The sequence below is a fragment of the Empidonax traillii genome, unplaced genomic scaffold (genome assembly GCF_003031625.1).
Source record: "Empidonax traillii isolate 1590-97213 ecotype Southwest subspecies unplaced genomic scaffold, ASM303162v1 scaffold1261:size185688, whole genome shotgun sequence".
NCBI classification, from domain to species: Eukaryota; Metazoa; Chordata; class Aves; order Passeriformes; family Tyrannidae; genus Empidonax; species Empidonax traillii.
In genome coordinates, this window is record NW_020956454.1 from 32,255 (window position 1) to 43,076 (window position 10,822).

At 46.1% G+C, this 10,822-nt stretch overlaps 1 protein-coding gene and 1 long non-coding RNA gene across 3 annotated transcripts in view; both read left to right on the forward strand.

Moving 5' to 3' along the window:
• The window catches only part of LOC114069442, a 22,233-nt gene extending 18,141 nt beyond the window's left edge, over positions 1-4,092 (forward strand). For both annotated transcript variants that reach the window (XR_003573777.1, XR_003573776.1), the window contains exon 5: positions 4,026-4,092. This is a non-coding gene — a long non-coding RNA (uncharacterized LOC114069442). The remainder of the gene's footprint in view (positions 1-4,025) is intronic.
• A 198-nt stretch (positions 4,093-4,290) lies between these two features.
• The window catches only part of MBD5 (methyl-CpG binding domain protein 5), a 28,600-nt gene continuing 22,068 nt past the window's right edge, over positions 4,291-10,822 (forward strand). Inside the window, exons 1-3 of the mRNA XM_027906221.1 lie at positions 4,291-4,732; positions 7,906-8,008; positions 8,320-8,500. Coding sequence (XP_027762022.1) covers positions 4,620-4,732; positions 7,906-8,008; positions 8,320-8,500 — 397 coding nt within the window. The 5' untranslated portion in view covers positions 4,291-4,619. The remainder of the gene's footprint in view (positions 4,733-7,905; positions 8,009-8,319; positions 8,501-10,822) is intronic.

Here is a 10,822-nt window from a genome sequence, read left to right on the forward strand (position 1 = left end):
TTTTTTTTTAAATTATTTTTATTATTATGGATGTGTGGCTTTTATTTTTTTACCTGTGGAAACCCTTTCAGAGACGCTCTCTGAGTGTTTTGGGCACGTGGAAGGTCTCGAAAGGGTGGATTCAAATGTATTATTTTAATGCAGTTATTCAGAGCTGGCAGCATATTCTCAATAATGAGTATTTAGGAGTAAGATAAAGGTGTCTCTTCAGCCCAAAAGCTGGATTCTGTCCCGTGGAAATCCCGTGGAAATCCCGTGTCCAGCCGTGGAGTGGTCCCAGAGACCAACACAACGAGGGAAGATTGAAGGAAGGAAGGTTTCCTTTACACTTTTGTTGGTTGAATCATCTCCTAAAAATAGGAGATTCATCAAATATTCACCACTGGTCTAATTAGTCGGGAGAAAGCTGCTTTTCCGAGTGGGAGAGCAGTTCCCAAAAAGTGATGCAGCGTTTGCATGGGATGAGATGATAGAGGAGAATCCCAGCTGATTGCTTTGATAGACTTCAACAGATTAATGATGTGAGAGCCAGAACCAACTGAAAACCCCTTTTCACTCTGAGGGGATGGCCAATAATGCTTTGTAAGAAGGTAAAATTTCTTCTTGGTTCTAAAACCCCGATAATTTGATTTGGTTTCTCATTTCTCACAGGTTTTTCTGTGCTGCAAAGGGAAGCCACAAAAATCAGGGTGTGATTTTTGTGTCCCCAAGGGGTGTTTGGTGTGTGTTCCAAGGGTTTGCAGAGCTTCATTCCCAAAATGTGGCCATTCCATAGGTGATCTGTGATCCCTGGAATTGTTGGGCACCACTAAAAGTTCAAGGGGGGAAAAAAGTAGTGGAGCATCAAAAGTAATTGGAGGACAAGGGGGAATGGATTTAAACTGAAAGAGGGGAGATTTAGATTATATTTTGCTGGGAATAAATTCTTTACTCAAAAGGTTGGAGCAGGCTGGGCTGGTGGAAGGTGTCCCTGCCCGTGGCAGGGGTGGAATGGGATGAGCTTTAAGGTCCCTTCCAACCCAACCCATCCTGGGATTCCATGATGATTCCATATTTTTGCAATACCAGACTGTCAAAATCTGTCTTAATGTGCCCCTTCATTAATAAAATAAATATTAATCACATCATAAGGAACAGATCAGAACTCAAGACAATTTGTATCTAATTCAAATTTTTTTCACTTTCATACCAAGTTTCCTCTTTTCCCCGCTTGACCAAAGGAGTTGTTAAAGCAAACCTGAACAGCTGAGTGTGCAGAGAGGCCCTAAAACGCAACATTTCAAAAAAAAAAAAAAATACTAGAGTGAGAGAGCCACATTAAAAATTGAAAACATACCTTCAGCATATGAAAATTAGGGAGAAATTTTCCAAGGGGGGGGGTTGGGAGGGGGAAGAATTCGATGTCGTTTTTTGCGTAGTTCTCCAGTGAAATATTCCAAAGGATATTGTAATGAACCTGGAGTGCAACCCCCAAATCTAAAAGGCATGTCCTGGCTCCCGGGGGAAGGGAGTCAGGGATTGGGGTGTGGAACGTTGTGGGGAGATAAGAGGGGTTGTCTGGAGCTGCGGGGAGGTTGTGGGGGAGAGGTGTTTATTGCAGGGGCTGATGAGAGTCAGGCCTTTGGGTGCGATCCAGTGTCAGGAATTCCTTGGGCTTGCTCCAGCATCAGCTCCTTTCCATCCCAGTCCAAGGGGCTGCACAGGGAGCCTCTGGATGGGGAAAGGGCAAATGGTGCATCGAGAGATGGGGCTTTTCTGCAGTCATGGAATTCATGGAATCCCAGGATCACTGAGGGTGGAAAAGCCCTCCAAGGTCACAGAGTCCCCCCTGTGCCTCATTCCCACCTTGTCCCCCATCCCAGAGCACTGAGTGCCAGGGACACCTCCAGGAATGGGGATTCCAAACCTCCCTGGGCAGCCCCTGCCAGGGCCTGGCCACCCTTTCCATGAGAAATTCCTGCTGATGTCCAACCTGCCCCTCCCCTGACACAGCCTGAGGTTGTTCCCTCTCCTCCTGGTGAGTTGTAAGTCCCTGGTCTGGTGTTATGGAGTTAAATGAAATAACACACGTGGGGATTAGCGGTGGATTTCTGTGCCAAAACATGGATGGGCACCTCTTCCCTGTGCCATTGCAGGGGGTGCTGTAAGGACTGGGGGCTTTGCTGCCTGCACTTTGTGGAAATCCACGTGGAATTTGCTCCTTAGCCATTAATGCCTGAAACATTTAAGAGCTGAGAACAAATAAATGTCATAAATTCCACTTTATCAATTCTTACTTTCCATAGAATCCCAGAATCCCAGAAGGGTTTGGGTTGAAAGGACCTTACAGATCATCCCATTCCAGCCCCTGCCATGGGCAGGGACACCTTCCACCAGCCCAGATTGCTCCAGCCTGGCCTTGGACACTTCCAGGGATCCAGGGGCAGCCACAGCTTCTCTGCCCAACCTGTGCCAGGGCCTGCCCACCCTCCCAGCCAGGAATTTCTCCCTGACCTCTCATCTAAACCTGCCCTCTTTCATAAAAACATGGCAAGGCAGGGCTGAGCTGAGCAACTTTCCCTGTCCCCTGTGCTCCCAGTGTTTTAAATCTGTGACTCCTGGTGTTGTCTTTGTCACAGAAGGTTAATCCTCGTTCAGAGGAACAGGGAAATTATTCCCCTATTTTAGCCTCCCACGGGACTTGCAGTGAATTCAGCAATAAGGTAAATTCGGCCTTGGATTGGATTGGATTGGATGGAACATCATCTGCTCCCTCCTTAATCAGGATAAAACCAATCCAGCACCAGGATTCCTGATCTGAGAACCTGGGCGAGCCCTGAACTGTTGCCAAGAGCTTCCAAATCCTATTCCTGTGTCGCAGACCGAGGGATTGAAGGCTGGATTGTTTGGACAAGGTGTCCCTGTGTTGGCTCTTCCCAACCTGCTCCTCATCCCGGGAAATGCTCCAGGGATTTTTTCTTTCCCCATGGAGCATTTGGAGCTTTCCATTTTCAAGTGGCACATCCAAAGAGGATGTTCTGTGCTGGGGGGGCTTGAGGGAACCATTCCCAGGACGGTATTTGTGCCTCTCTCCAGTCTTCCTTTAGTGGCCTTGAAGGAAGGAGCTGTTGCTACTGTTAAATGTGGATTTACTGTGGTGTTATGCAGAAATCTGGGATCTTAAGTCTTTATATTCCATTTCTAGCTTAAAAAAACACCACCTTTTCTTACTAAAATTAGTCAGGTCTGTAACATTTACTGTGTCCTAACGTGTTGGCATAACAGGAGTGTCAGGAACGAGGCAGAATTGACACGTGATCCCAAAGAAAACCATCATCAGTGCCTCTTATATTTTTAATTTTAGGATTTGCTGTTTATTGCTGTCTCAATCCCCTGCTCCATGTTTGTCTCACCCTAACAAACTGCCCAGGCTCAAGAGCTCAGCCTCACCTGGTCAACTTGGAGAGCTGTTTTTGGGGAAATAACATCATTTTGGGGGAATATCATCATTCTGAACTTCTGTCATGAAGAGTTAAATCATAGTGTGGGGGGGAATTATTCCTGGGCATATTCAGATTGTTTCCCAGGTATTCAGAGATCAGTGCATTGATGCTGCATTTTCCCTTTTTATGCCACAATTTTTGGAAAGATGATTATTTAAATTTAATCCGAATGCAGCGGTTTCCCATTTTTATGGATATTACCCGGCCCGGAAGCAGCTCCCTCCACATTAAATTCATTCAGGTTTATAAACAATTTTTAAAGGGCGTTAATTTAGTCATCTGCTGGTAGTTCTGAACAGAAGAATACGTGAAAAAAATACTCAGTGAAAAGAGGCGTCCCTTAATTCACCCAAACTGCACATTAACCGTGCAACAGCAGCCTCACTCTTGCTCCTTCTAAGATGCACTTGTAAATAGAATTTGCTGGCAGGTTTATATTTACCCCAAGCCTTGTTTTAGTGGTTCCACTGCCATTGAAAACGTTGATTTTAAGCCCTTTGAGATGCCTGCAGCTGTAAACACCTCCCCATCCGTGTTTTCCAGGCTGTTTCACTGGAGCCAAGGAGTCATGAAAGAAGCTCAAGAAGACAACTTGGACAGCGAGCAGAAGGCGAAGAGCAAGCAGAAAGGATGTGGCCCAGAAAGGGGTGTTGTAACACCTGGAGGGGTCGGGTCTGACTCGTGCCTGTAGAAGATGAGAGGAGCTGTCACCAAGTCCAAGTTCCCTGGGCCGGTCCTCGAGCTCGGAGCCACCCTGGGGAACTAAAAAAACCCTCCTTTCCCCCCCCCCCAAAAAAAAAAACCCCTCCTCTCTGACAGGTAACCACAGGATTGGTGAATTATGATTTTCCCAAGTCGGAAGCACTAATTTTTATCCCTTGTAGCTCGTCCTTATGAATAGATAAGGAGTTTAAACCTTGCATATTTAATGTGGATTATAATGGGAGAGTGACTCGTTCGACCGAAAATGGCCCCTCGGAAGGACTTGGTTTCAAACTGAGCTGGAGCCTCCCGGTGCACTTTGTCTGGTTTGGGATCAGCTGCAGGGCCTGCTCTGGGAGGCCAGGATGACATGTAGGAGGAGGATATCAGCCCACTGTTGATATCTCTGGAGACTCCTGAGCCAGAAACGGGAAAATGAACGGTGGGAAGGAGTGTGACGGAGGGGACACGGACGGAGGGCCACCGGCAGTGCAAGTTCCCGTGGGGTGGCAGCGGCGGGTGGACCAAAGTGGAGTTCTCTACATCAGGTAAGGTGGCCCCAGGGGCATCTGCTTTCCTTGCTCTTGGAGTTTTGGGGTTAAATTAGTGGATTCTGCTGTAAATGTGGGACTCAGCTCCTTTGCTCGTGCTCCAGAACTTCACGGGCCTGTTGTTTTCCAAGGGGGTTTTTGAAGCTGAGGGAGGGCAGGGTGAGATGGGAGATTGGGAAGGAATTCCTGGCTGGGAGGGTGGGCAGGCCCTGGCACAGGTTGGGCAGAGAAGCTGTGGCTGCCCCTGGATCCCTGGAAGTGTCCAAGGCCAGGTTGGAGCACCCTGGGCCTGTGGAAGGTGTCCCTGCCCAGGGCAGGGGGTGGGATTGGGTGATCTTTAGGTCCCTTCCATCCCAAATTATTCCAAGATTCTGTGATTCTTTTGAAAGGGGATTTAAGTTACGTAACTACTAAATACCTGTAGGACTTTTGTGGCTCCTCAGTAGCTCCAAAAACCATCATTTTGGTTATGTCCATGGAAGTTCTGTGTTCAGTGTCGCTGCTGTTCTCCAGCGAGATTTACTCCTGTGGGTTCTTCACATCTCTCCTGTGGGAAAAGAAACAGGAACATGAGCCTGAATCCGAAGTTTTAGCTCCTTTATTTGTTTATTTTTGTAGCTTATCGGATTTTTTTTTGTTTGTTTTGCCTCACCCCGGAACGGTCACGAAGAAATGCAGTGAAATTGGTGTTAAATAAATGCGTTCAGACAAACAGGCTGTAAATTAACTGCTATTGGGAAAAAAGATCAGAGTCAGCTTTAACAAAAATGTGGGCAGAGCAGGTTTGCATCACAAGGGTCCACCTGATGATCAGTCTGTTATTTGCTTAATCTCATTCCGTTAAAATAGCCGGTCCTTCCCAACATTTCATGTATCACCAAGACAAAACCCTCTAATGAGCCAAAGCCCCGCTCCAATTTTACACTAAACCACCATAAAAGATCAGATGCATCGCGGGATTTCTTGTTGATGTTCCCAATTAGCAGAAATCAAACCCAGTCCGTGGCAGCGATACCCCGTGTCAGGAGAGAAATCGCCTTCCCCTTGCACTTCTCATTACAGCTCTAATTTACTGGGCCTGAGTTCAAAATCAATGAGAAAGGAAAAGTTCTGGGTCAGTTGGGTTAGTTTGGGTTTTTTTTTTTCCCAGTAATCTTTAAATCCAGACACCAGGACAATAAAGTGCTTTGGGATTTTTATGTACCTCGTGATCCCACCTGCTTTTGAAGTTGGTTTTTCTGCAGGTCTAAGTTTCATGCACTTCCTACAGCTTTGGGGGTGGTTGTGTTCTTTCTGCCCTCTTACCATGTGGTTTTTTTTATCCTTTAATTCCGTGGTTAGAGGGTGGAAGTCAAACAGTCCCATCTCCTGCTTTTGACATGGAGCATCCACAGGGCTCAGCCAGGGCAGCTGCATCTCCAAGGATTGAATCCTGCTCTGCCCCGACGTGTGCACAGCATTTATGGAGACAGGGAAAGGTCAAACAATATTGACTCCACAGCTATCCGAGGGAAAATTAGTGGATATATTAAGATCTGACATGGTTTAAGCAGGATAGATGATCCCAGCTGAATAAAGACTCTGTGTTTGTGCTCCCCTGTAAAGCACACAGGCTTTGCTGGCAGCTGGCAGCGCTTGCTCTGGATTAAATCAAGATTAAATCCATTAATTAACTAGTTTTTATTACCTGGTAAAAGCACTGAGTTGATTCTCAGGGCTGTGCTGCTGCCTTAAAGCAGGGCCTGAACCGTCCCTGCAAGTGTCCAAGGCCAGGTTGGTGAGGGCTTGGAGCAACCTGGGCTGGTGGAAGGTGTTCCACCGTGGCAGGGGGTGGAATGAGATGAGCTTAAGGTCCCTTCCAACCCAAACCATTCCCTGATTCCATGGATTCTTACAAAGGAAGCTGTGGATTATCCTGTGCAATTAGAAGTGTGAGGAGATCTGTGCACACAGAAGGGACTGTGCGGTTACAGCTCGGCCCAGGAACGGGAAAAAAATGTTTGGTTTTTTTTTTAAAAATCTGGTGGTTTCTTGTGGACAGGTAACCCTGGCTGTGTGTGCAGGAGGGATGGTGGATCCCACGTCCCACAGATCCACTGCACTGACCTTCCTTCACACCCTCTGATCATCAGCACAGTGTGGGGGTTTTTTTCCAGGCTCCAGGATCTCCTCGAGCCCGAAGTGGTCATGTGTGTCCAGGCAAACTGCACAGGAAGGTTATTTCAGATTGCTTTATTCCAGAAATATCCCAGAAAAAGGAACCTTTTTTCATTTAGGCAGTGCAAATAAAAGGACATCCTGACTCCAGAGCGTATTTAACGTGAAATTTTTTAGGCACCACAGAAAGCGTCTGTGGAGATTCCGGGTGCAGATGGGATGGTCCGGAGCAAATCCCGCGGGAAGAAGCTGTTCCATCTTCCAGTGTGGAGCTGAGCACAGTCAGGACAGGCTGGCAAAGTCCAAAGGGACCGTGGTTTAAGCAGTCTGGAGCTGAAATCCAAATAAATTGAAATCAAGAGTAGTTTTCCCCCTCCTCCCCAAGGCTCCCAGACAGGCAAGGTTTGACTTCCTGACCTGTCACTTCAGGCCTATTTTTAGGTTTGCTCTTTCATCTTCCTCACCCTCCAAACTGTCACTGTTACACACATTCAGCCCGAGCACTTCTTCCAAAAATAACCATTCCAGGCAAATAAATCCCTGATTTGAACTGTCAGCAGAGCTGGAAGTGTCGCTTGCAGATGTTGCTTTAGCCGGGACTCGGTCCCTGCGCGGGAGGAGACGATTCCGCGGCGGGTTTTAGGCGGTTTGTTTGGAATTTCGACTCTCCAGCGTTTTTCCTGATCCAAACTATTCCACTTGGGTAGTTTTTGTGTTAAAAATGGGGCTATTTTACAACTGCCATTGAAAACAAACCCAGTGGGTTAACCTCGTGAATCCCTGGATCTTTTCGTTGACAAACAGTTCAGTTAAAATAGTTTTAAAATATGTTTGAGGGGGGTGGTGGTGGTGTTTTTTAATAAGTATCGTTACAATTCTTGACAAAAAGCAAGAAATAATATAAAAAAAAAAACCACAGTAAATATCAGCTCTCCTTGTGAGTCTTTAAACTGGCAGGTGCAAGTCATGACCTATCCAATAGCTTTTTATTCATCATTTCTGTTCCTTTACAGTCCCAGTGGGTCTTTATTATCCTGCTTGGAGCAGGTGAAGACTTACTTGCTGACTGATGGAACGTGCAAGTGTGGCCTAGAATGTCCTCTTGTTCTTCCCAAGGTAAAGCAAAAGCAGCATTTTGGGTCTTTACTGGAATATTTATGATGCCAGCTGATGTGCTATGCCATGGCTTGACCTCTGTTCACATGATACATGTATTTATAAAACAACTAGTGTCCACCCAGAGTTATACCCTGAAATCCAAAAGTTAATCTCCCCTCTGCCTTCCCCCCTCTTGGGCGATGTAGGAGCAGTCAAAGAGCTCTGAGGACCAGAGGGAAAATTCCTGTGTGTCCTGTGTCAAATTTAGGTGTGTCTGGTGAGTTTTGTGCCCGTCATCGTCGTTTAAACGCTGGAATTTTCACCCCCAGGTGTTTAATTTCGATCCTGGAGCTGCTGTGAAGCAGAGAACTGCTGAAGATGTCAAGGCAGATGAAGATGTCACCAAGCTATGCATCCACAAGAGGAAGATCATTGCTGTGGCCACGCTGCACAAAAGCATGGAAGCACCTCATCCTTCCCTGGTCCTCACCAGCCCTGGGGGTGGAACAAGTGAGTAAAACTTAAATCCCGCAGAACCACTCAGTAATCTTAATTTTATCCCTGTAATTACCATGCAAAACCACCCCCAAAAGTCTGATGTGTCTGTGAGTGCAAAAATAAACAGGTTTTTAAGGAATAAATGGAGTGATCGGAGAGATAGAGAGGTGGAAAACGAGTCTAAATCAGGTCATTCCCAGCCTTAAGAGCGTGATTTTCTTGGAAAAGATATCAGATTGTTCTAGAACAAAGAAAAGACATTAACCCTCATCTCGTGGAACTGTGGCGATATGTCTGATATTCTGTCACATGGGAAATTAGAGGAGCAGAATAAAGTGATTACGAAGGGATTAGGACGTGGCTAAATGGGAAATTGTGTTGTAAAGGAGAATTTACAGCGGAGGAGATCTCCACTGTAATTTCTCAAGGATTATTTTTAGGCACCAACCTGGATTAGCATTTTAATTATCCATGTCAACAAAAAAAAGAAAAAAAAAAGAAAAAAAAAAAAAAAAAAAAAAAAAAAAAAAAAAAAAAAAAAAAAAAAAAAAAAAAAAAAAAAAAAAAAAAAAAAAAAGAAAAGAGGTAATTTGTTGGTGGCTGGAGTTGACAGGTGTTACCAAAACAAGAGAAGGTCAAACCACGTGGTAAAAGTGGGGGGATCGCCGAGCTCTGGGGTGAAAGAAAAGGTGTAACAAAAATCCTGATAACTGAGAGGTTGTTCACCTAAAAAAAAAAAAACTTTTAGCTGTTAATCATTGAGAAATAGCACCCAGACAGCAAGGGATCAAAGATGGCAGGATGGGGCTGATGAATGTGAAGTTCATCCCTCCCACGCTGGTCATAGGACTGATTTTCACACTGACATTTAGGATTTTCAACCTCTGTTTAAATTGGTTTTTTTCAATGTCATTTCATTTCTAACTCACAGTTTCCCGAGGTGCCACGCATTTTTCCTCCTTCATTTTTTTTTTGATGAGTAGCACTTAAGTTGAATTCTTGATTTCAAAAACTTAGCAGAATGAAGGAGGTGAAAACAGGTAAATATATTCAAGACATGAGTGACATTCACGTGCTTTTGCCTTCTCTGCTGGTCAGAATTTTGTGCCCTAAGCAAAGAAGAAAATTTCCCAATAAATGGCCTTTGTAAGCAAAATATCTTTTCGTTTTCACACCCTTACATGTGACCATTTGTTCAGTTCCAGCCTCTCACACTGGTTTTATTTTGCAGTTCAGCCTTGAGTTCTGTCCCCTTAAATGGAGACTTTGGTTGTGTTTTGGCACAGGTCAGATGTTTGTTTCTGTGCTGATGTGGCTGCTTGTGCAAACAGGCAGCAATGTCAGTCTGCCCAGGCCGAAGGAGAGGTGGGAACGGGATTCTTGAGAGCAGGAGAATTTCAAGGCACCTCTGAGTTCCTTTGCACGTGAAATTTGCAGCTCCCAACTGGAGTTGGCACATCCAGGGGCTCCGTGCTGAATTGCAAATTCCCAGAGCAGCACAACTGGCAGAAAGTCCCCCCAGACTTTGGAGCTGCTCGTGGTGATATTCTGAAAGTAAAACATTGGGGGAAAAAAAAAAAAATTTAAATAAAGATGGGAAGTGGCCTCGTGTTTGTAGGAAGGCCTTGGGCTCCAAAGTGGGAATTTTTCCCTTGGGTTCGTGTGTCAACGTGTGCAAATGTCCCCAAGGCTTTTATCCTGCAGACAAACACCTGAAGCATCCAGAATCCCTCATCAGGGCCAGCGTTTGGGACAGGACCTGGGAAAGGAGCCTGAGTCCTGGCTGGGCTTTGTTCCTCCTGTCCTCAATAGATGGTGCCAGAGGCTCCTTTTCCCTGCGATAGCAACTTCCTGCTCCTGCCAGAGGGCTGGTGCTGGAAATCCAGGAGTGGGATGCTGGAGGTGACGGTTAGGGAAGGCAGAAGGGCAGGGGAAAGGTTTCCAGCTGTCCATGTTTATATGGGGTGTTAAATTTAAGGTAGGCCCTTCCAGCGGCCTGAGGTTCCATTCCTGTGGAAAGTGTAGCCAAAGGCCTCCTTGCTTTGAGGAACGTTCTCACACGGCGTAGCTCCGCACTGAAACCTGTGATAACTGCACTTCCAAACAGTGACTGGTTGTGTGTTTGTAACACCAGGTGCGACTCCGGTAGTTCCCACTCGAGCAGCCACTCCGCGGTCGGCGAGGAACAAACCGCACGAAGGAATTACAAATTCCGTGATGCCGGAATGTAAGACTCCTTTCAAGCTGATGATGGGGGCATCCAATGCCATGGGGAGGCTGTACGTGCAGGAGATGGCCGGGAGCCAGCAGCCGGAGCTCCATCCCGTGTATCCC